Source organism: Parasteatoda tepidariorum, chromosome 5, assembly GCF_982258835.1.
Source record: "Parasteatoda tepidariorum strain Cologne lab strain chromosome 5, Ptep-v5.0, whole genome shotgun sequence".
In the NCBI taxonomy this organism is placed as follows: Eukaryota; Metazoa; Arthropoda; class Arachnida; order Araneae; family Theridiidae; genus Parasteatoda; species Parasteatoda tepidariorum.
Genome location: NC_141759.1, coordinates 3,746,250 through 3,773,555, shown reverse-complemented (window position 1 = coordinate 3,773,555; position 27,306 = coordinate 3,746,250). Strand labels below are relative to the sequence as shown.

Sequence of the window (27,306 nt, the reverse complement as noted above, 5' to 3'; positions counted from 1 at the left end):
GTCACAAGTAGCAAGTCAACTGTTCAATGTGGATCATCCATCGAAGTAGGCGTTACTGTCTAGGTAGGCGTGTTCATATTTGAAGTGGGCGTTACTGCCTAGGTAGGCGTGTTCACATCACGTCCGAAGGTCACCAATGTGGGGAGAGGAGTAATCGACCATGTCAACCTTCATCTATGAAAAGGTACCCCGACATAGAGTCGAGTTAACATGTCTTATATACTAGTGAATTGTAGTTGTAATTTTGTAGTGGTAGATACGCTACAGGACAACAAAGAAGTCTTTTTAAATTTTTCCTCAAAGAATTAATGCCCTTTTAGAATTAAACTTAAATTTTTGTAGTAATGCTGTAAAAGAAATAAAATGAAAATTCAGTAATACATTATTTTCTTTTTCATAGGAACTACTGAACGAACTGATTATTAAATTTGAAATATTTTTCTTCGTAAGTTATGATCAAATAATAATCAATTAAATTGTGTTCTTTGCTGGAAACTTAAAAATCTAAACTATAATATAATGAGATTTCTTGGTCACATTTCAGGAAATACGATTTTGAATTTACCAGAAAACTTGCTATCAGATGTCTTTTCTTTTTCTCATATTTGGGGGGAAAAGATTAATATTTTCTTTCCGAAATTGACGATAAATTTTCTCTCTATAAATGTAGACACATTTCTTGAATTGGTGATAACTGGTCATTTCTAATTTTTGACTCATTAATTTCAAAATAAAAAAAAAGGGAGTGGGGAATTAAAAGAAAAGCATTTAAGTGCAAAATAAAGAGGCCTACAATTTTTTTTAAAGGAAATAATAGTAAAAAATTGTTAGAATAAAAATCTTTCTGCACCATTAGCACATTAAATAAACGTTTTCTTTTTCTTCGTCTGATAAAATGGCTGATTAATATAGAATATATTATAACTAAGTATCAAATATATTATAAGTACTTCACTTGTCTCTAATTGACTATTCAAATAGCTCTAATAGGAGACTAACGATTGTAAAATTTGCTTTCCTGAAAGATGAAACAATTATCTTAAGATTATTGATAAGGCGATAAGTATGCCAAATTTTCGTTTGTGCAACACTTGTTTACCTTGGCAAAGCGTATTGTTTTCGTCTAATAAAACGGAGGAGGAGAAGGACATATTTTACTCAACTCTCTCCTAGTCATGGTTGTGTGCTCTCTTTCGTGTTTGAAATTTGGGCGTTTCTCGTACTCTTTAATTTAATGTATTTCTTTCGTTTTTAAGCATTTAAATGGAAATATTATCAAACATAAACACTTGGTTTTGGAATGACTACGTTTGGTTACCTCCAAATGTTACATGGGATGATATTCGCGATACCGGCACAGTAAAGTACGCGCAATTTAGTGACCTGAATTATGCATTTAATGTAGCTATAGCTCTTCTGATCATTCGATACATTCTTGAAAAGTAAGTTTATAAGTTAAAATATCATTTACTGTCATATTTTCACATATTATCTGCTTAATTTTAATGCATGTTATTACAGTGCTGTCAATTCTTCCAGTAATAGTTGACCTCAATAGACTTGATAATTTCTTTTGAATAATTAGAATGCTATTTTCTCATTGTTTTACAAATTAAGGAGCAGAAAAATATCACTTAAGTTGTGAAATAAAATTAATTATTGGATCAATTATTCTGATGTGTGCTGTATAAACATTTGTTGACATCTCATCATGTTTTCTTTTGGTTAGCCGATTTTCTATTATTTACAAACGTTTGGTTCACTATATTACTTAATTTTCATTAATAAGCTTTTGTGGTGTTAATATATTCTATCGTTAATAATGATTCATATTTGTAATGCATATTACGAGGTATGAAACAAATTATATGTTTACAATAGCAAATTTGCCATGTTCTATGGTTGAACATTGTAGGTAAATATTTTTAAAATTTATGAAATATGTTGCAATGAAATATTAGATATTTACATACTTCAAAACAATTTTAAAGTTCCCAAACCATTTCTAAAATTATTTCTTCTGAATTGTGCTTATGCTTATTGCTTTACTGAAGCATAGTTATGATCAAAAGCAGACAAGAACAAAGCTGCATACTATAAGTTCTATAATAGGTATAATGTATTTTAATAATATCTGTTATGAATGTTTTCTTTATTATTTAATATCCATTAATAAGTTTTTGTGTGGTAATTATGTACAATCATTAATAATAATTCATATTTTTTATGCATGTTACAAGGTATAAACAAAATTATGTATTCACATTATTAACTTTTCTATGTTGAGCATTGTAAAAATATTTTTAAAATTTACGGGGGATGTTTCTCCGGGGGATCTGTCACTCCAACTACAATTGCCAAGGTGCCAAATAGATTTTAAACTTGCAAATTTTTAAAAAACAAAGCATGTAGATGTTGCCCGGGGGTGGCTACGAGTTATACATTTCGAGTTAGTCCCTTTCTGTGATGTTTTTTTTTAAGTTTCTCGCGGGTCCCTGTCAGGAAGCTGCCAAGACTTGGCGAATATTCTGCCACAGATCACGATGTGGAAATCTCCCCAATTTATGAAATATGTTGTAAAGAAATATTAGATATTTACCAAAATAGTTTTGAAGTTCCTGCTCCATTTCTAAAATTATTTCTTCTGAAATGTGCCTATAATGATTATTAATTTACTAAAGCATAGGTATGATCAAAAGCAGACAAGAACATAGCTGCATACTATTGGGTCTTTAATTGGTATTTTGGAAAGATTTGTTATGAAACTAGCATTACCTAAAAGAGGATTATCAGTATCTATCATGTCAACTGAAATTATTAAGGTGTTTAACGTCACTGTTACATAAATAGAATATATTTAGTAATTTTACCTCTGAACTACGGTAGATTCTTTGATTTTTTTTTTTTTGTTGAGTTTGTTTTTTTGCATTGTCACATTGGTTATTGTTTAGGTCAGCTGTTCTTAACCTATGGGTCGCGACCCAAAATTGGGTCGCGGCTGGAAAAAAGGTTAAGAACCACTGGTTTAGGTTACCAAAATATTTATTATTATTTTTTAAAATTGAGATACTTTAGGGTCAGAAATATTGAAAAAGTGTAATTTTTATAGATTGCCTCAACTTAGGACTTCTGACAATCACGTAAACCGTAATATTGTTTAATATCCGTTATTTTCATTTTTAATGCTTTTCTTAAATATTTAGATCTATCTTTGCTCCCATTGGTTGTTATCTTGGACTCAAACCAAAAACCTATAAATTGCGTGATAATCCAGTACTTGAAAAAGCTTACAAAGAAAATGGAAAGCTAGAACCTAAACAAGTAAGTATATTTCTAGTTATTGATTCATTGAGTTATTTTTATTTTAAAGGAGTGAAATTTAGCTTAAGTACAAAAAATATATTTGGAAAATTTTAAAAGGACATACAGTAGACTTTCCTTTTTACGCAGTTTCGTTTAATATCGATCATTTTACTAATCTTTACACTGACCTACTAAGTTTGGCAGTATTAGTTTGAAGCAGATCAATCTTAAAATACTTTAAATTATTTTTTCAATGCAAATAAATACTACTTAAACATAAGTATGCATTTATTATTTAAAGAAAAAGTTGAAATTTTCTTGGGTATTAAAAGTAAGTAGAAAGGGAGTAATTAAAAGTTCTTAGCAAATAGTTAAATGTGAAAAATTCTTGCTTAGTAACAAAAATTTCTTAGCTGTGATTTTCATTATTTACACCCTCAAAGTTAATGTTGTTTATGGAGTATATAAATTTTCTACTGTGTTTTTCTACTAAGTTTGGCAGTATTAGTTTGAAGCAGATCAATCTTAAAATACTTTAAATTATTTTTTCAATGCAAATAAATACTACTTAAACATAAATATGCATTTATTATTTAAAGAAAAAGTTGAAATTTTCTTGGGTATTAAAAGTAAGTAGAAAGGGAGTAATTAAAAGTTCTTAGCAAATAGTTAAATGTGAAAAATTCTTGCTTAGTAACAAAAATTTCTTAGCTGTGATTTTCATTATTTACACCCTCAAAGTTAATGTTGTTTATGGAGTATATAAATTTTCTACTGTGTTTTTCTTGAGGTTGGCTTGTTATTTTTCATTACCTTATTTTGAATATTTGTCATTCTAAAGCTTAGCTAACTAATAAATATGTGAGGACTCTGGATTGTCTAAATAATGAAATTTTTTCAAGTTTTTTAAGGTGCTTATTTTTTATATGTTTTTTAAAAGGCCTTAAAGCTGCTTTTTTTTTAAATTCGGGGTTTTGTAAAAAGTGCTTAATTTTCTATCTTTTAAAAAGATTTTTTCTTTGCTGTGTCGATTCCCATTCTAAATTACAAAAAATGCATGATTTTCTCTGCAATATTTATAAGAAAATAGTTATTTTTTTCATGATTTTGCAAAGTTTTTGAAAATGTGTTTGAATTTTATTGATTTTTTGTTTATAAATTAAGAACTTTAAATGATAAAAAAATAATTTTTATTACTGCACAGATCTTAATTATGATTTTTTTTTGGAAAGTGATAAAAAATATTTTTTGAGTGCTTAAAAAGTGCTAATTTTTTGTTGAAAAATCTGGCTAGGCAGCCGGAAATAAATATTATGTAAGTACATTTATCTTTTAATTATTCTGTCTTTGACCTAACTGGATTCTTCGTGCTATAATTGGATTTGTGTTAGTTTGTGCTGATTACTTTATTTTTTCTGACTAGTTACAAGGTTTAGCCAAACAAACAGATTTGAGTGAGAGAGAAATTCAGCGATGGTTTCGTAAAAGAGTCTCTCGCAATAAACCATCCACCCTCAATAAGTTCACAGAGAGCGCGTAAGTAGAATTTTAATTATTTTTAATAAATTGTTTTTATCTATTGTTTTATTTTCAATTCTTGCAACTTTTTTTTTAATCAACAGATGGCGATTTACTTTTTACCTAGGTGCTTTTTCATATGGGCTATATGCCTTATGGGATGTGAGTATTATGTGTTATTTATTCATATGTTACTGTAGCACACTGTTTTTTTCCATTGTTTTTTTCTCATTAAAATATTTTTCCCTTCTCTGTAATATCTATTCTCTGTGTTTTAATTTTTAATTAGTACACACTCTTCAGTATTTACAATCTTTTTGTGAAATATTTTCCTTAGTAGTAATAAAGAACTAAAGCTTTACGAAAATAAAATGAGTTTGTCAATTGATTATTTTGATACCTTATGTGCATATTTAAATTTTTTTCGGGCATGAAATGAGAGAGGGGGATAAAAAGTCTGAAAATACTTAAAAACTCAAATTAAAATATAAAATAAATAATAAAGCACAAAAAACCATTTTACACAAAACAAACACATAAATTATTTACATACTTATTTAAAGATTTTTATTTTATTACATGCGTTAATTGACAGTCCAACAAACTGTTAAGCTTTGATAAGTCAAGATTAAGAAGAATAAAATTATAATTATGAGGTAAAACAACTAATATACAGATGGAAGAGACATGTGACATTTTCTTTTATTATTTCCTCTCTGAAAAATTCCATTACAATTTTTAATGCTTGTATAAATCTGAGAAATCCTGAAGAATCTCATATTTTACATTGTAGTGGTCAAAATTTGCTTAAATCCAACTTATTTATCAAAGAATAAAATATTAATGTATAACCCTTGCTATATTTAAGAAAAATCTTAGGGAATGTTAAGGAAAATTTTAAAACAGTTAATGGAAATTTTTTTAAAATTTACAGAGAACAATTTTTATAATTTATGAACTTATATGTCCAATATTCAATCTTTAGCAAGTGTTTTTGTAATTTAATAAACTGTTAGTTAATTAAAAATGATGTTAGAAACCCCAAAATCACTGCTTTCAGGAATATGAAATGTGTAGATAAATGCGATTGATCCACTTACAATAAAGAGGCTCCTATCAACTTTTATTTATTTTGTGTGTGGACATGTATTCTTTGAATAAACTTTTTGTGTTCACTAATTAGCTTTGTTTTACGGTTTAAACTTGTTATTGTAAAAATAAATAGTTATAACTCATTTACCCTTATTGATAATATTTTACTTAGATTAATCTTTGAACTTCTTTATCCTAGAAATTTTCTGCAATGTTTAAGTGTACTAAACACTTAATATTCTTCTTATGATAATTCATGAATTAAGAAATAAATGCTCTTTTAGTTTTTAAGATTCTAACTTTTAATAGCTGAATGTAAAAAGCAAAATTTCTTAAGGGACATTATATTTTAATTGTGTCACTTGTAATAATAATGAATGCAATCTTTTGCTAATTTTTTATATAGAAGAAAAATAGTTTGTTTTTTGGCAGCCATATTTTAGTTTTCTCTTTGAAAGGTTCTCACTTTATTAAAATTTGTTGCTAATTTAACAATTAAAATCCCCATGGCAGAATCATGACGACATTGTTGTGGAGCGTTAAGAGTTCTTTCAGAGATTTTTCCTTTGGAAAGTAAAAAGTTTTAGTTTCTTTTCTGCGGAAATTAACTGAATCTTTGAAAGATCCTTTTTATTCTCCAGAATTATATTCAAAACATGCATTTTTCGCACATCAAAGTTGAAAGAAATGTTTGTGATTTTTCTATTGTATTAATTTGAGAATAGTGAAGTATAAACAGTTATGAAGTAAAGCATTTGTTTTTCGTTCCTGCAGAATTAGTTTCAAAATGTGCGCTTTTCACGCATTAGAGGGAAAAAATGCTTTTTTTTTTTAAAAAAAAATTCCTTTTTTACCCATTGGCAAAATGGGTGTTGTTTTGTTCTTGATGGCGTCTGCACCTTATTTGGAAGTCATCGCACTTTCCAACTGTGTTTAAGAGTAATAATAAACAGTGCACATGTGTTGCTATGGCAACTGCTGCTGTTTGATAATTTTTTTAAAATTTTTTCTTTTTCTAACGTGGTTGAAATAAAATTGTCCAAAGGTTTCAATATATTACGCATTTGAGAATTTTAAATCGCACATTTGAGTCTTTACTGTTTTGCTCACAACTCGCACCGATTCCGTCGTAAATATATGTAGTGTTTTGATCATTTTTTCTGACAATCAGGCCAAGTTCGAAAATTATTCTGGCAAAATTAATAAATAATCTGGCAAAATAATTCTGGAAAATGATTCTCGAAGTTATTCTGGCTAAGTTCGAAATCGCAGTTTTAAATATTTAAGTTTTTTGGCAGTTATTGCTATTGATTTTCTCATAGTTTCTATAATCCAATATTTTTCATACGATATTATTAATTACAATAACCGAATCTTGAGACTTGTTCCATTCGAGTGTTTTTACGGTCCTTTTTTTTTTGTAGTTACTGCTATGGATTTCACTATTTTTCATTTTTTTTTTAATGTGATGATTATTTACAGAGTGTGAAAAGGAAATAAGTTTTCCAAGATGCAGAATGTCACCCATACCATTAGAGTAAAAATATCATCATAATCAGTTAAAAAATTAGATACAATTTTATTTTATTTGGATAGGTTATTCCCCCCTTTTTTTAAGCACAATGCCTCCGTTAATCCAAATTAGTAACATTTATATTTGTTATTATTAAAAGTATCTTGCAGAAAGATATTGGTGCTAAAGAGTTTTGCCATTGAAAGCTGAAAAAATTATGCCACAGGGATTGAAATTTATGCAAGTTGATGAATTTAATGGAGCTGTTCATGCTAACATCTGACCATCAATGATTAATAATTTAAATCTAGCAATCAGCAGCAATATGTTTCTGTTGAGAGAGAATATGAGTCGTCTAACAAGAACGGTACAAACAACGATTGATTTATTCTGTTCAGCTTCTTGTTTGGACATCTCTATTTATATATCAATGAGTTTTTTCATTTTTTAATTTGATCAGCAAATTAAATAATTTTCTGAAGTTTTTTTTTCTTCTCCCTTCATAGAAACCATGGCTTTTAGACACAAATTTTTGCTGGTATGATTACCCTCATCATGTAAGTAATATAATTTTTATTTTATGAATTTTTGATATGTTTGTTATGACATAAAATGTTTTTGTGCAAGATAATAGGTATTTTTCTACCATATAAGTGTCAGGCAGGTATAGAAACATTGTTAGACTTGGTTGAAAGTTGTTTCAACTTCTGGCTAATATTTATCATCATATTTTGCCCTTATAATACTCTGCTGTCTGGTTTCCTTCTCTATTTAATAATGGATAAATGAACAGTAAATCAGTGCTGATTTAAATTCCACGATCATGTTAAATGGTTAAAGTGAGGGTTGCCAAGCCTGCAACCCTATTGCTAAGTATGAACATTGAATTGTGACACAAAGCAAAATTATTTTTGAATATATGGGGAAGAAATATATAAACATTTACCAGTCATTTATAATTTTTATTTGTAGTGACAATTTTTGAAAATATCTTCTTACTTTGCCATATTTTTGTGTTGATTGTTCAATATAATTTTTTAATTTTCACAAATTATGTCTAAATGTTTACAAAATAGGTTCCTCTCATAAAAACCTAGACAGACCCTTGTTAATGTAAATTTTATCTTTCATTTTTTTAAATTTTTATTTAAATTTATGATTATTACTGGAGGTTAAAGTTGGATAAAAATATTATCCTTGAACAATACTAAAAATATTATACTATCAATGTACATATAACTATTGTGTATATAATGTTAGAATTAATGTTGCATAGGGTTTAAGAGGTAATATTTAAAAATTGAAACTTATTAGAATAAGAATAAACGAAACTTAAAAATCGTGATTCTTTTAATCTGTCTCTTCTAATTTCTTTTAATTATCTTCAATATTTTTTAACATAAAGTTTTTTTTAAACTTTTCAGAGTATGACAAATGATATTTGGTGGTACTACATGCTTGAGTTAGGTTTCTATTGGTCTCTAACTTTTTCCCAGTTTTTGGATACCAAGAGAAAGGTACCATATAAATTATTCTCATTTTACCATAATACAACATTTTTTTAATAAATTTTAATATGAGTGTTTTTTATTTTATCTCTGTTAATATTTTTCACTATATTTTTTATATATACTTAAGTGTTGATATTTTTCAGTTGAATTCTTAGACTTTTTTTATGAATTTTTTTTTATTTGTTTCTGTTTAATTTGATTCTGAATTAATAAATAATAATTATGATGTGTCATTTTGATGACTTGTGCAAAAATGTGCAATTTGCTCATTATAGCAAATGCCTACATTTTCGAAATGCTAGTTTCAAACAGTATTTTTTCTGATATAGTAGCCATTAAGTAGTTAACATCCATGTAGCCAGTATGTATGTTTTCCATCCAATTTAAAAAATAATGAAAGGGTAAATTGAATTTGCGGAATTTTGGTCATACCTTAGATTGGCAATGGTATGCTTTTTTCAAAAGTAACAAACTATCTTAAACTTTATTTTGACTTTTTCTACCAAATTAACAACACTTATTTTAATGCTGCTGATGTGTATGCAAAAACAATATTTTTCAAAGATTTAAAAACAATCAAATGTAAAAATATCAATACCTTTTAACAAATGTTGGTCGCAGAATTGTTTTGCTTTAATAGTGTCAGAAATAATCTGTAGATTTTAAGCGAGGGACAATTTTTTGAAAGATATAATCAAAGTTGAGTAAATGGTAAATGGCAAACATTAGTTAATTGATGAAAATAAAATAAAGATATTGAAGTTATAGTTTACCATCCCCCTTTCTGCTTACACCCCTTTAACTGTTGAACAGGAAGGCGACTCTTTTTTTCTTCTCGCATGCCAATCAGTTCAAAGAAGGATAGTAAACTCATTAAATTTTGAGTTATTAAAGTGTTCTGATATTAAAATCTTTTATAAAGGTTCTTTGAAATTGCATCAACTGATTATAAATCTTTATTTAATATAATTTTGCTATTTTTTCTTAGGATTTCATGCAAATGTTTGTCCATCATATTGTTACTATATTGTTGTTGACTTTTTCATGGACATCAAATTTGTTCCGTGTCGGCAGCTTAGTACTCGTAATCCACGATTTTGCTGATGTTCCTCTTGAAGTAAGTATTTTTTATTGTTCATAATCATACTTAATTCAATTTTTATGAACTGGGAGAAATAACTTATTTCTTATTTCAATACATCTCTAGTTTAAGTGTGTCTCATTTATGAATTTGAATGAAATTGTAGTTCATTATTTTTGATGCAGAGAAGAAAGTATTAATCTAGCAATATTTGTGTCATATTTCTTAAGTTGATTGCTCCTCCCCCTCCAAGAACTCAAAATAGTTTAAAAACAAGATCTAATGTGTTCTCTGAGATTTTAAAGTTTTTTATTTTATTTTTTAAATGCAGTGAATTTACAAATATACTACATTGTAAAATTACAAGAAGAGTAATCCTTTGTGAATAAAATAGAAAAATGTTTAAAAATCACAACTAGTTAAATATTTTATTGAAACCCATACACTTTTGCAGTGTTTTCATCACAGAAAAAAAATGGGTGAGAATTTCTCACCCTTTCTCAAAAACAGGGTGAGATTTCAAAAAGTTAAGTGAGATTACTAAAAACTAAAAAAACACAAAAACTCTTTGAAAAAAAATCAGTTCTTTAATTATAATACATTTTTAACGTCTTCTATTTTTTAAAGCATTGAATATTTTTGGTGCATCATCATAGAAGATTTTGCCTTTACATGGTATTTGTCCATGTTACATAAGTGCATAAAACATTTGAACGTCTTACATGAAGAAACCTTACCTACGGTAAACAAGAGGTTGCAGAGAAATGTGTTCTGAAAAGGGTTCCGTGGTTGTGTTCTGTAGTTCGAAAAGGTTCTTAACAATACTGGTAAATAGGGAAGCTAGATAATGGGGCAGATGTTGAAAATAATTAAAGATCCAGGAAGAAAAGTGAAACGGATTTTATTCTAAATAGCGTAATTCGAAGCTTCTTCCAAAATGCGAGAAATTCGCGAGTTTTGAAATTGATTTATAGAATGCGCGAATTTCTCGCGGTAATAATTTTTTAATGCGAGAAAAGGAAAAAATATGCGAGATTCTCGCGTTCTCGCGCTGTAGTGAAAACACTGCTTTTGGTGTTATATTGGTTTACCTTCATCAGTAGAATAGATGGTAAAACAGAGATAATATAAATCAATTGTGGTTATCTCACGCTAAAGAGATGAACCTATAGTTATTCTAATTTTGTATACAATATATTGATGAATGCAAATAATTTTTATTGTTATAAGACAATTAGTAAGCATTTTTGAGATATTAGTGTCTATTAAAACTCCTATTCCTATAAATATCTATTTGAATGGATTTGATATTCATTTTTTCTTTAATGAACTAAAAATGTTTTTGTAGGCTGCAAAGATGGCAAAGTATGTTGAGAACCAACGTGTGGCAGATGCCAGTTTTGCAGTTTTTACAGTGGCCTGGATCATTTCAAGACTTGGCCTTTATCCTTACAGGTGAGTACTACTTGTCACAAATGACTTGCAACTAACTACCCCAGACTGTAGGGTTACTAAAACAACTCATTGCCAACTTGTTCCAAACAGCAGATGAATATTTTTGAGTCTTTTAATATATGATTCCCAGCTTAGTAAGTTCGGTTTATAAGGTTTTTACTCACCACTGCTTCTGTATAATTCAAAGGCTTATGTCATAAATCACTTAGTTATAGTTAAGCCGCTTTGAGCCATTTAAAAAGTTATCTTTCATTTTTCAATGAATAACTAATAACATTCAACTCATTTTTCAATGAATAACTAATAACAATAATAAAACAAATAAATTCGTGATATAAATAAAAAATCGTCAAATAAATTCATAATATATAAATTCGTGAAAACGCTTTCGACAAAATACTAAAATAGAGATCTATCGACAAAGACTACTCACTTCTGCCTAGCTTAATAGTATGAGATTGCCACAGCTGATAGGGTGAATTTCGGAAGAGATCACATTTGATTATGCTCTCTCTCTGGTTATTTCAGTTTCTGTTTTTAAAAGTGCTATATGTTGAGTCACCTCACTAGATTTGGCGCGTGACATTTTTAGCGGTCGATTATCTAGGTTTTATGGTCGATTTTCTAGCGTTGCCATTCGGGGAGTTATAATTAGGCTTTTTTTGTCGCCGTGTAAGAGAAATATATATATATAGATATGTGTAAGGACAAGAACAGTTCTTATGAGCTCTCTCTCTCTCTTTTTTTTTATATGCATTTCAAGTGAAATATTTTCATTTTCAAAATTCCTAATTATAAATTGTCCTATTTAAAAACCGAATTAAATATGATTATAATATCGAAAACAATTCTAAGTTTTCATCATATACAAAAAAAAGGCACAATTTTAACAAAAAAAAAATAAGTACAATTTTAAAAAACAGTTAAATATTGTGCACAGTGATCTCAATTTTAAAAATAGAGATCACTGTGCACAATATTTGACTTAATTTTTTTTTATTGCGTGCCTTAACATAATATAATTATAAATTCTTTACAAAAAGTTAGGTACTAAAGTTTGAGAAGGAAAAAAATGCTTAGTTTTGTAGACAACTTCTGATATGATTAGATAAGAACAAAGTTGTCAATTTAAATCATAATTTTGGCTACACTGATATCTAGGTATGAAGTATGTTTTAATTTTTTTTATTTCACATTATATATATATATATTTTTCTTTTTAAATGGCCATTTTTACTGATATATTTGAACAAATTTTTCTGAGAAAAACCATAAGTTAATCTATGTTTTGAATTCTGAAACAGAATCAAAAGAAGTTTAATGGCTGTAAGATTTGTTTTCCAAGCAAAATGTGATATTTTTTTTTTCCTTCTAAATCTTCAATTTCTGTAAATTTAACCTTTTCCCTTGTCCTAAGTGTGTAATGTTTTTAAAAAGTGCTTAAAGGTGATTATTTCGATATTCATTTTTTAAAAGCCTTTGAATCTTTTTCCGTTGGGTGTTTTTAAAAAGTGCTTAATTTTCTCTTTTCCAAAATAAGATTTTCTCTCTTTCCCATGAATTATTAAGAAAGCATTTTAAAATTGTTCCATTTAATATTTTTACATTTCATTCAGCCACAATTCATTTTGGTGTATTCTCGACCCATAGCGTATGAAGGCACCAGTCACTTTACATGTTTCATTAAATCATATTTTATTTCAAAAGTGCTTAATTTTCTCTTTTCCAAAATAAGATTTTCTCTCTTTCCCATGAATTATTAAGGAAGCATTTTCAAATTGTTCCATTTAGTATTTTTACATTTCATTCAGCCACAATTCATTTTGGTGTATTCTCGACCCATAGCGTATGAAGGCGCCAGTCACTTTACATGTTTCATTAAATCATATTTTATGTTGTGGGTCCGCATGTGCATACACTGAACTGAATTCTGTGTGACTGGATCTTGAACTCTCATGTGCGTTTCTGCTGCATTTCACGATTTTAGGCTTCATTTTCCACCCTCTGAAATTGAACCTAAAAGTTTCTAAAATTTTTGCTGAACATGAGGACAAATTAAACACTGCCAAATTTTTTTCTCCCTTATCAAAGGAAAATTTTATTTCTCTTTTAAATTTCATCATTGGTGAAGCGCCATTGTCTTCGTCACTGACAAGCTAATGATGTTCTATTTATAGATCTGTACCATAATCCTTGAAGTTGACTTGGGGTCATTCTTTAATTTTGTCTTCTCATGCGAATTCATAGCAATCAACAATAACAGAAGAATTCATTGAAATTTTAATCGTGGAATTTTTTACTTAAGGAATAATTTCATAAAATTTTTTGAACTTTCTATAGTACTTAATTTTTTTACTTATTACTTTTTAAATTTTTACTGCTTTTGAGATATTTTTTGAAAGAGAGCAAGATTTTACAAAAAGTGTGAAATGAGGGGCTTTTCTCTATTTTGACATATAGCAAATCCTGTAAAAAATCTTATCTTATTCATATTTATCATTCCTTAAAAAATTTAATCTTTTAATCAACAATTAAAACAATTGAATTGATTTAAAAACAATTGAAGTAAAAAATTCAATAATCCTAGATTTGTTAAATATTATGAATGAAGGGACCATACAATAATTTACTTATGATAAAAAAAAATTTACGGTTCAATACTCATTGTTAAAATTTTTGAAAAATTTTTTTTAGTTGTTTTATTAGAGAAATATTGAATTACAAATTTTTATAAAAATGTAGTTGGCACCATTCACTTATTTACTTTTGTAATATAAATTTATTAGGGTTTTCTTAGTTTGCTTAATTCTTTGCACATTTTTATTAATTCAGTATGATCAATATTAAATTTTGTTAATGTTTTTATTGAATATACGTTTATAAATTATCTTTTATTTAAATCTAAAATATTCACCCAATAACTTTCTTAAATATAGCCTTAGATATAACTATTAATTACATAGTTTTTATAATTAATCTTCCTAGTTTATGTAATATCTTTCTTAAATTTAATTATTTAGTTTATATAATTATTAATTTAAATTAAAATTATTTTTTTTACATATTTAAGTAAAATAACTACTAATTTTAAAAATAGAATAAGCGCCTTAATATGAAATATATTTAAAAAAGTGTGCATGAATTGTTATTACCTTGGCTAATATAATCAATAAAAAGAGCTCTTTGTCAGAAACTAGTTATTTTATCATGATCATGTAAAGTATTTGAAAATGTTTTTCCATTTTGTTTATGAAAGAACTTTTAAACAATAGGAGGGAAATTTTTTATTTATTTGTGTAACCTAAATTATGTTTTTTCTTTCTTTTATTTGAAAGAAGTGCTTAAAAAGTGCTTTTTTTGTCGGTGAAAAATTTGGCTACACGCCCTGTTGTCTTATTTGAAAGTATCAAGGAATTTCTTAGTAATAATAATTAAAGCAATTTATATATTTAAGGTCAATTTGTGCACTTACGAAATATGGTTGTTCTTACAAGTTTTATAGGATTTCTTTCGCAAAATTGAAAAAACTACATATACAGTGCAAGTGTCTCAAACAATTGAGTTTGATTTACTTTATGTTAAAGCTTAAATATTGTATAAATATGTTAGACTATTTTATGCTTGTGGAAGCTATTTTGATAGATTATTTTTCATATTTAAAGCAACTAGCCCTTTTTTCTTCTTTTTTTTTTGTATTTACTTAAAACATTAAAATTTCTGAATGCATTACAATGAATTTAATGAGTAGTTTTTTTAAATGTGATTAGAAAATATGTGATAATGATCAGGTTTATTAAATCTACTGAAAAGACATTTTTTTAAAATGTTTAAAAAATATCTGTAAAGACTTTCATTTTCATTCAACATTTCCTTCCCCCCCCAATAGATTTTAATATTTTCTGAAACATCTCAACCTAAATTTAATGTGCACATTGAATTCAACCGTTTTTCAGAAGAAGACAACATAAAATAATAAAATTTGGCCTTTTGTTAGCTGCCATTGCTATTATTAGATTAACTTATAATCTGGGGTTTACTTTAGTTATCAATTACTAAAAACTAGTCTGTAGTTTGTTTAATGAAACTGGAACTGAATTCTAAGTTAAAAATGCATTTATTATTTGAACATGTTTCATTGCAGAATAATCTACAGTACAATGTATCAAGCTTTGTTGATTGTACCCATGTTTCCTGCATATTATGTTTTTAATACATTGTTATGCGCCTTGCAAGTTTTACACATTGTTTGGACTTGGATGATCGTAAAAATTGCCTTGAGAGCTGTCTCTGCTACCAATCCGGGTGTAAGTAATTTTATTTTTTTGCCAGTTAACTTATATTTATATATAGTACAGTAAATAAAACTTATTATTTTTCTTTGTTAATATCTTTTCTTTGATATTTTTGTCTTTATTATGTTATATATATGTGTGTGTGTGCGCATAACAAAATAGTTTAAAAATGCCTGTAGAAGCACCAATATGTTTAAAGGTGTTTGCGAAACTTAAAACGTTCTTACTTATAATTGTCAAATAAATTGTTCTATAGTCACTACCTCAGAAGGCAAAATTGATTTATATCACATTGTATTGTGTGCATAGTAAATAACTACTAGAATGATTTTGCCAAAACAAGGCTTTATCTTGGTAAAAATTAGCTAACTAGCGGAATAATTGATAATAACATAACCTTTTTTAAAAATTTCAAAACGTAACTGTGCCAATATTGCCAACTTCTCTCGCTTCAGATTTATCTTTAGTGTTTATGGTAGTAGTAAATCATTTGTATTGTTGATTTAATATTTGTTAACTGTTAATTTTATAAACTTAATTTATAGTAACCGCCACTCTAAACAGTTGAAATAAATATGTAAGATCTTGCATCAGTGCAGGCCAAATCAAAGCTCAGACTTCTATTTTTATTTCATTACCGCTCAAAATATTGTGGAAGCTAAAACTTCTGATTTAGTATCAAACGAAACATTTATTTTTTTGATGAAATATATCCTGGTTTTGAGCAATCATTATTGATAAATAACATATATACAGATTGTCAGGAATTTGGAATGATTGTTTATTTAAAAAATATTTTTTGGTTATATATCAGTATGCATTTTTTGTGGTTTATATTTGTATAATTTGGCATTATTGATATTTTAATAAAAATTATGCCTCTGGTTACAAAAACTAGGCAAATTCAATATAATCAGTCTAAAAAAAATCAGGGATTTTTTTCCCCTTTGTGTTTGTGGTAATCACATAGTGGTGTCTATTAAGAGCCCAATTTTTTTTCTCTTAAAAAAGACTCTTATTTAAAATAAGCTAAATATTCATATTCTTTCTTGTTAGGTGAAAGATTTGCGCAGTGATAGTGAAGAGAGCTGCGAAAGTAGCAGTGAAAATGAAGCCAAAGACAGATCTAGTCAGGATGGTAACTGCTCTCTGCCTTCTCGGACATCATGATTTAACTAACATTCATTGCATTCCACTGTTGGGTAAATACAGCCTGAAGGGGTTATTCCAAAGAAATTTTTTTTTCAGTATTTTTTGCGCTTATATTTTTAAAGAATTTTTTCTTTTGCTTTATCAGTCAGGGACACATATATTAGCTTTTTTTAGTACATGTGGAAATACTCTGCTTCTACTTTTTTTAAGATTAGTTGCATGATTACTTGTGCTCTTATTTCGCATCTGTGTTTTTCAGGATGAAGTGAGATAAAGCTAACTGTTATTGACTTGTTATTGACTCGTATCTGTTAATAGGTAGCTGGATCCGAGTACCGTAACGTCTTCACTGTAACTCATGGTGAAAAGTAATTCTTTAAAATATTGGTACTCAATTTTTTACTACTCTCCTTTTTAAATGTTATGCTGCCTCATTTTCATAATGACCTTGTTATGCGAGTCGCAAAATTAATTGGACATTATCGATTGACTTTTGTTTACAAATCTATTAGGTTAAATTTTTTCTAATTAAACTTATGTTATTTGAGACTGAAAACGTCTTAACTGATTGTTCAACACAATTATAAATATCTTCTTTTCTAAGTTTATTACTAGAAAATGAGTTTTGATCTTACATCTGGCTTTTTCATATTGATATAGAGTTTTAATATCTTAAAATTATAAAAATATTTTCTTGTAATGGATTTATGGGCATTGGTGAAAATTTGTTAGCTATATTTCTAAATTTAACTGGTAAGCCATTTAGTAAATTCCTCAAGGTCTTCTATTTTAGATGCATAACATTTCATGTGTTACATGGTACTCGTTTTCAATGCCTGTGTAATTGATAAGTATATTGTCTGTTAACGATTGTGTGGGACTTTAATTTTTTTTAGGAAAACTTTTGTGATGTAAAGAAAGATTTATTTATGTAGTTATTTGAGCTTCAAGCTCTTCATTTGGTTATGATTTTTATTTTTGTGTTATTTAGAGCGCTGTACTTATTTACATATTGCAAAAATTTATTTATTGCTACTTACATTTGTGGTGATGTATCATTCAAAAAACGATATAAGCAATTATTTGTAAAAATTATTTTTATATGTTTTGCATTCCATTATATTAATTGTGGACCGTCCGCTTGCCAAATGTCTGATGTTATAGCATTATGTATATGATCTGTAATAATTTTATGAAATTATATGAATTTTCCAAAACCGCACACACTGTTTGAGTTTTAAAATAACATTGAATGCTTAAAGCAGTCTTAGTGTAGCTTATTTTTTTATTATGTTTGATAGTTTATTTACAGTTTCATGTCAAGAAAATTGCTTTTGGATATTTGTAAAATACACATTATTTGTAAATTTTTCACTGATTTCTATGTTAGTTGTAATGAAAGTTTTTTTGTGTTAAAGATATTTACTCACAAACATTTCTTAAGGATGCTCCGATTGATCTCATTTTTGTTCTTCTTATAAAATAATGTCCCCTTCAACAATGTTCTTGTAAATACTATGGCAATTATTACTATTGCTTCTTAACTTTGAAAAATAAATTTTTTCACGTCTCCACCTTTAAACAATGCATTATTACATTTTTATAAATTTTTTTTCCTTTTTAACTCTGTACATAGAATTTGAAAGACAAAGCTACATTGCTATTTCTTTCATACCCTATTGCACTGCCGCAGTATTTATGAGAATATTATGCTGAATTTCTTAAATTGACTGTCAATTTATTTTTCACAGTGTGATCACATGCTCATTAATATCACAACTTTTATTCCCACACTTTTTTTCCTTTCTATAATTAAATTAAATTTTCAATTATAAAATTTTTTACTGCCCTGCCCCCCTTTTTTTTGTTGAAATAAATCTGGTAATTCTATGTATTGATGAAGTAGGGATCATTGATTTGTTTCTTTGTATTGCAGACAGTTAAAAATTCTTTTTTTCAGTATGAATCATTTTCTTCTATAAGGCACTTAAAATAATTGCTATGTGTAAAGAGGAACTAATTTACTTTTTGTACCCCTACTTTCTAAAAAAGAAGATGAGCACATTATTGTGAAATTATGCTTATCAACTGACTTTTATTTCTAAACAAAAGATTTCATTTCAGGATATTTTTGAAAACCTCTCCCTTTTTTTATTAACTTTTACAAATTTTTTTTTTCCCATTTGAAGATTAATTTTTATTTCTTCACCCACAAGTTAGCAAATTTATTTATTCAGTAATTAAATTCAAAGAAATTTATTGGTGCATTTCGTAAACTTTAATAATTATCTTTATTCAATTGAGATGCATTGGAAGATTTTTGACTATAGTATAAAAAAGTAACTCCTGTAATTTCAGTTAAATATTTTATTTTAATATTAATATTGATATCTATTAATGAAAAAAGAATAATTACCACCCATTGAAAAATTTAGGCACAAGTTACGTCCTTTTTTTGTTGTTTTTTCATCTGAAACATCTATAGATCTGTCTGATTGTCATTTGTCTTTAGATAAAGAACAAATGTTTCTTGATTTCCCATAAAAAAATGAATATTTTTACGTTGGTGTAAATTTTGAAATTCTTTTATGTGAGCGTGTTATATGATATTGGCTTTGTGTTATACAAATGTTATATATGCTTTGAGTTGGTGTATAAGTCAGGGAATTTAATACTTATGAATTATTTTTTCATACATTTAGATTTATTATTTTGTATATTTTCTTTTTGTGATTCTAATATTTGCTGAAGTTATTTTGAGCTTGTTATTGTTAGAGCTTGTTCTAAGGTTTGAAAATAGTTTCTGGTTTTCTTTGTATTAATTCATTCAACATTAACTGTTGACCCATTCATGGTTGGGTTAATTGTAATAATGTTGATTATGTCATCTGCATTTCTCTAGTTTAATCTTTTTTTGTCCTTAAAGCAACTTTTTCCATAGTTATCAAAATTATATTTTTACAATGAAAAGTTCAGCAATACAGTTAACTTTTGGTATATCATGCTTAATATTTTAGATAATCATATTTAAACAAATGCAGTAATATTGTGAGAAAAAGTAATTTACATTTCTCTCTTAATATAACATTGATTTTAAAATTTGATGTAATAAAACTAATCAAGCTCAAAAAATTTACAAATTTTTGCAAATGCTTTTTATTAAGTTTTGAGTTTAATTTTTTTTGTATCTATTTAATGTAAAAACCTAAAAGAATATTTTTTGTTATTATAAAAGAATATATTTATTTTCATTTCACAATCTCTTATCTGATGTATTTGAACTTGCAATGTATATTTGAACTGCTTTTATGTGCTTTTTGTAGATTTAATGGCTTTAAAATGGGTGTTTTTATTAAGCTGACCCAGTCAACCAAATTCATTTAAACTTTTTTTAATGTTTTTCTGTGATATGACAGTTCTAAATTATAAAAGCTTTTTATTTACGATTAAAGCTAATCTTTATTGAAAACTTGGTATAAGTGTTGTGTGTTAAAAGATATGAAAATAGATAAATTTATGTCCATAAAAAGGCAGCTTTACATTTACCGGTTTTTTTATTTATCTTTAACTCTATAAATTTAGGAAATACATTACTTTTTTTTATTTAAAATCTGCACAATAGAGCTGAAAGATGTCATAGTTTTAGTGTTATATAGCATCAGGAAATATGAAACACATCACTGATTTTTCAAAATTTCACTATATAAAGTGCCCCTTAAGCCTGGAACCACCCTCCCAACTTTTTAATGTCTAGGTATAGTAAAGTGGCTATACACTATTTGAAAAGACTTTACAGCATCACCTGGTGGAAAACTGAAGAATTAGAAATCTCCAAAACTGTACTAGATAGGAAAAAGATGAATTATAAAGTAAGGTAGTATCAGCTTTGTAGTATCCACTTGATAACATCTATTTTGCAAAACTTTAGTAGACAACAAAAGAAAACTTAGAACTCTCCTTTATTTGTTCTAGATTTCCTAGACGAAGAGATTTTAGACAGAAAATAACTAGTTACCGTATGCCTCTATTTTTCATACATACCATAAAACAAATAAGAGTAGACATTTTTTAATCAAAAGATTTTTTTTTTTTTTTTTTGCTTTCAAAAATTTAGATATTTAATGGTGTAGGGAGGGAAGAAAAAACAAATGTTTGATTTAAGTGTTCTTTTTTCTTGTTGCCACTAACTGTTTATTTGTACTAAATAAATGATGTCATGAGCCTTAGTACTCTACTTTTTCTTCCCATCTATTTTAAGGATGGTTGATTTTCTGTTCAGTTTTCCACCAGATGGTGCTGCATGGCATTTTTTTAAAGTAGGTTTATAGCCTTTTTGCTTAACCTAAACATTACTTTTATAGCTAGAGCTTAAGCTGGCAGTTAGGGTGGTTCAAGTTTTTATTGACATCTTCTCTGTTGCAAAATAGTTAGTCATTGTTGAAGAAAATAGCACCCAAATTTACTAACTATTGATACATATATATATATAAAAAAAAAAGGACTTACATTTATTTAGTTTGAGATTTCCTTCCCTTTCATTTTTTTAGTTTTGTAGCAATTCAAGGAACACAAATATTTCAAATCTAGTGAAATGATCTGTTCAAAACATAGTGTCTCTGTATGCATTCAATGTATATACAAGAGATCCGGACTATGTAAATTATTAGAAATTTGTCTAGACTATTATAAGTAGCTCGTAAAAATTCATTTGAGTAATTAGCTTTATATCTTAAAGGGAAAAAAGCCATTAGCCATATAAACGCTTGAAAAACGAGCGGTAAAAAATTAGAATTATGCATATTACTCAGATTTAATTGCTAACTTACCTTTGAAATTTAACTTTCTCACTATGCTAATAAAATCATATAGTTTTTGAGTAGGTTCAAACACTCATTATGTAAGATTAGAGTTGGGTGAATAATAAGTATGTAAATAGCGAAAAAAAAAATTTTTTTTTAATGCAATTTTGTGAAGGCATTCATTTCAAAAGAATTACAGAAACATTTTTCATATTTAGCCCAGTATATAATTCCATGACTGAGATAATTATATTTGATTGTCGCGTATGACTAAGATAATTATATTTGTGTGTCCAGTTTATGGAATTTTGAGTCAATTCAAATTTAAACATACTTGATCTGCAATATAGTTTAATACTTTGACAATAAATTAAACTTTTTTTTTAATACGATAAAAGAAAAGCTGTTAATGTTATTTTGTGAATGTTTAAGAAGATAAATTCACCTTTTCCAAATTTTTCTTGCTAACACTATAAAAATTATCGAAGAACAAATACAATTAAAATCTTTCCTTTTCTTAAAAAAAATAAATAAAAATGATTTTATTCATTTTGCGGTATTGTTACAGGTAACTACAAACAAACTTATTTATAATGAGACAAAGACCTAAGGAATTTTTTTTTGTTTGTTAAACTCAAACCTATTGAAAATTTTAAAATCATGAGACAAAGAATGGACCAGAGAGGAAATAAATGTTTTTATAATGAATGAACAAAATGCAGTTCTGGAATGTAATTCTGAAACATATTCTTAAATTCAGAACTAAATTTAAATTTTATGGTTTTCTCATTAATTAGAGTTAAGGGGTATGGCAACTTCATCCTTAAAGTGGCTAATTCATTCATTTTTGTGGTAATCCTTGCATGAGCATTGGACTTCACCTAATGATGAGATAGGTAATTTACTGTTTATTTTCGTTACATGATAGAATTTGCAGCAAATCAGATTAAGGAGAGCTTTTTAAACCTTTCCTCAAAGAGATTACCAGAAATGATCTGAACTTATTTTCAGCTAACAGGAAGCTTCTTGAAATCTAACACTGCCAAATCTAAGTTATGCGTGACAAAAAAATAAAACAGCTTCATGTGAGTGCTCTGGTTGTAAAACTATTCTGATTTTTTTTACTCTTAACATGAACAAATGTTTCTATATCAGAATTTATTTTTGCGATTTACTTACTCTTAATAGAGATACACAGTGCAGTAACTAAAGTCATTTTTACTTCCTGAAACGCAGAATATAAACTATTATTTGACTATAACAGTGTCTGTCTCTAAACAGACGTTATTTTAACTTCCTGAAATACATAACATAAATTATTTGCCTAACTGTTTTTACTGCCTTAAAGAAACATAATTTGTCCGCAACAGGGATTTTACAAATTTTTACTTTAACTGATCCTTAAATAGAGTACTTTAAAGTCTCATAATCTAGTATGAAAAAAAAAAGCCACAACTTGATATGTTTGTTACCAGCAGAGTTAGAAGTGTTTCTGAAGAAGAAAAAAAAAAAACTCAGTTTATTTTTTAAAAGAGGGTGCAACTCTGAATCGCTTAAATAAAAAGAAGTCAGTAAGTTTTGCAACTGGAAGACTTATATTCTTAGCATTTAATCAACCAATTTTTAAATATTTTCTCTTTCTACACCTAAATTAAGTCAGGTCCCATAATAGAGTGCAATATGCCATTCACTATGGCACATTGAACTAGATATTGATTTATATCTAAAATTTTTATGAAGTACCTGGTTAATATCTTATATACCTTTTGCTGTTACAACAGCTTTTTAGCATGCAAGACGTTAATAGGATAAAAAGGAATTCGTTTTTTTTCCTCTCTCCTATTTCATTTTAAATAGTTTCTAAATTTAGGTTCATCATTCAGTGCCTTCTAACACAACACTATCGTGTGTTCGGACTTATAGCTTATTCTTCTACATAGATGCCTAAAAAGTTGATATTTGTTAAGAAATTTAAAAATGAAATGATTTGTTTTTATTATAAAAAAATTGTGTTTATAGAATTGAAAAATATATATATAGATGCGTGTATAAGTGACTCATAGCATTACTTGTTCTGAAACGGGTGTTATGTTTTTAGTGATTCAATAGCCATGTTTCAACCAAGCCTTTTCTAGTGTCTTTGAAATTTTACGAAAGTGTCATGTCTTGAAATAACACGATTGAGCATGTCAGCTCACTTCAGAAACTAAAAAGTATTTTATCTTGTGCTTCTGTTTAAAAATTTATGAAGCTGGTTGTGTTTGTGCTTAAAGTGCTGTTTATATAGTCGTGAGCCTCATTGTTCTAGTTCTCATTGTGTATAAAACGTTTCATTTAAATTATTTCCTTCGGGTTTCGTTTGTTTTTTTTATTTAGCAGGATAAAATTTATCTTTAAAAAATTCTGATATTTTTAAAATTGTTTACTGTTGAAAAATAAAAGCTGACATTTTTATCGCTTTCAAATTACTTTTGTGTTTGAAATCGAGACTTTTTGAGTAAATTAATATACCTCTGTAAAAGTAAGCACTAACCAGGAATGCCAACTTATTACGGGTTTTAACATAGTTTTTTTTATTGTATCTATTTATTCCCTTACCCTATTAATTTGCTCATTTTTAAAAGCAATAAAATTGAAGCGAAACAAATCTTTCAATTAAAGGAGAAGACCAATAATTATTTTATTAGCCAATAAAAATAAGTGAGCGTATTAAAAAAAATTCATACCTTGTAAATGCATGAATTATTAAATCTTTATTTTTGTCCCAAGTGTTTTTCATTCTAACACTTCCTTATTTTAAGAAATGTGGAACCTATTACATACTTTCTTTTTTTAAAAAAAATACAGTTCGTTATATTTGAAGTTATGCTTTAACATCCTTAATTAAAGATTAGATTTCAATCACAAACAGTCCTTATAATGTGTTATTTCATATGAATATGCATCAATTACGATGCATTTTATATTTATAATAATTTATTGTAAGGTTTCAATTTTTAGCTAAAAACATTTTTTAAAAAATATTTGCCAAACTTTTAAATGCGTTATTACTCTATAAATAAATAAAGTTAGAAATTGTAATTCTTGTAATGTTTATAGCAGTACAAAGTGTAACATAAACTTAATGATGCATCCACTAAAATAAGTGAAAAAAGAAAAGCTGCCAGTCATACAGCATTAATGTGCTTTTCAGATATATTTTCCGTGGAAGTTCATTAGATAAGGTGCTCTCGTTTTATATTTTAAATTTTATTTTTCAATGGTCTTAAAATTTCAATTTTATTTAACAGTCAGGTTTCAAACCTGTATATTTTCGTTAAGATTTCTACGAATGTTTTCTAAACATAGGTCACAATTCAAATTCCTCAAAATAATTGTTCATATTTTTTTATTCTAGTGAATTTCATTTGTATTGTTCTTTCTTATTTATTTCAATGATTTAAATAAAAAAAAAGTATCAGATTTAAAAATTGTGATGTCATAAATATGTACTAGATCGTTCAAAAAGTATAAAGTCAAACATCTAAAAGTATAAATAATTAGGAGCACTTTAGAACACACCCTAATTATAATCAGTTCGTTAAAAGTCAATGAAACGAAATGAGATAAAAACATGACCTGTTACAAGTTGGCATTTCTGTGTAATTCCACTTTGCTACAACTCACCTTGTGGGTCACTTCTTTATTGCATATTTTCTTGGGAACTTCTTTAATAAAAGGTGCAACTCATCTAGTCCTGTCACGGCTCCTGTGTATATGTATTTGAAACAGTAATAAAAGATTTTGATTTCTACCTTTTTTTTTCTTTTCTAATTAATACTCATTCTAGTTTAACTTGTATATTATCAACTTTAGCCTCAAACTAATAAATATATATTTATATCAAATTTCAAAAAAAAAAAAAAAAAAAAAAAATATTATACATAATTTTGATTTTAAAAGACTAATTGTTAAGTTGGCTGGTATATATATTCTTTTTAGTATCGCTACTTTTGAGTTTTTTACAAGCTTCAAAATTTTATGTTTATAGGGTTGACAAAAACCATGTTAGCTTTTAATAATGTATATTCAAAACTTTTCCCCCTTCAGAATAATTTGGTTTTCAAGACTTTTTTATTTTTAAGAAATGAGCACAAAATTACAATTTGAATATACCTTACCTTTAATGTTTGATTTTTCTTGCTTTTTTTATGGAATTTACATTTACACATTTTGAAGTATTTAAAGTTTTGATTCCAAATTTTAATAAATAAGCTACAGTTTCAAATATACAGGGGTAGCAGCAAAGTTTTTTAAAATTTTAGGAACTTTTTTCAAAAAATTTTAGGGGTAATATATGATATTGTTAGGATAAAAACAGATCACACGGTAGTTTATTACATAACAGAAGATTATTACAATTCATCCACACATATCATAAATAATTGCAAGCCATAAAATAAAGCTCTGAAATTTATTAAGTCAAGAATGAAATCTCTAAAGTGTAAAAATGAAATTTCAACTTTACATATTACCTATCAGAAATTAAGTGCATAATTCAGGAACAGGCAAAAGTGAGAATAAACCAAGAGAAAAAATAAATTAATACCAACTTGGATTTTTATTTAATTTTTACCTTCTTAATCAAAACTGTATTATTACCCTTTACCTTACTTTATTAAGAAAAACTATTGTGTGATAATATTAGATTTCAAATCAGCAATTTATATTAGAAGTTAGAGAAAAACAAATTAATCATGATCATTTTTCTAACATATTCTTGATATGATTTGTGAGATTCTTTTACTGCTCTCAATAGTGTTGTGGTGATCTTCAACACTCCTCCATAATTTCAAATGGTATCTTTGATTAGTCTAAGAGACATAATAGTATTCTCATGGTGACTCACATTAAGCATTGCTTTATTTATCGAAAAACCTCTCTCAGGATCAGAATTCCCATGTGGCAAAATTAAAACAGTTTTAATTAATGTAGTTAAATTCTTATATTTTAGATTATTGCTTTTTTATTTATATTTAGCCTATAACTCTAATTTTTTTGGAACACCAACAAAATCTTATCAGATTTTTATGAATTTTAGGGTTTGCACATACTTTTAGGAATTTTATGAATTTTAGGGGGAATGCGACCCCTGAATATAGCACATCTATTTTGCAAACAGTGAATTTCCATACATTGTCCCCCCTTTTTTTTAAGAAATAATGAATGTTTAAAATAATTTCATAATTCTACTAATTTATATTAAATCTTTAATTTTTAATAAAAATACAATTCAACAAAATAATAATTAATGTAAGAATATTTTTCATTTACAGTTTATAAGGATTTTATTGAAAAACACCCTAAAATTCTTTAATATAATTCAGCTTATGAACTTCTTAAAACAGGTTATTGGTATAGAATGTGCAATTCTCTAAAAATAGAAATCTTGTTAAAAATTAAAAAGTCATATTTAAACTTTTTTTTATTTAACTAAATGACAAAATATTTAAAAAGAAATAAGCATCAGTAATCAAGAACAGCTCTAGCACTAAAGAAATATAAATTATAAATAACATAACTGCCAATTTATCCTATTTCATCCGGGAAG

General features: G+C 27.1%; 1 protein-coding gene across 1 annotated transcript; it reads left to right on the top strand.

The window, feature by feature from the left end:
* Nucleotides 1-1,082: 1,082 nt before the first annotated feature.
* schlank (ceramide synthase schlank) lies at nt 1,083-20,462 on the top strand. Its single transcript, XM_016070780.4, has 10 exons — nt 1,083-1,442; nt 3,204-3,321; nt 4,727-4,839; nt 4,926-4,983; nt 7,933-7,983; nt 8,851-8,943; nt 9,926-10,054; nt 11,367-11,473; nt 15,615-15,777; nt 16,822-20,462. The coding sequence occupies exons 1-10, from the start codon at nt 1,264-1,266 to the stop codon at nt 16,933-16,935; spliced, it is 1,125 nt and encodes a 374-aa protein (XP_015926266.1). The 5' UTR covers nt 1,083-1,263; the 3' UTR covers nt 16,936-20,462.
* The last annotated feature ends 6,844 nt before the right edge of the window (nt 20,463-27,306 follow it).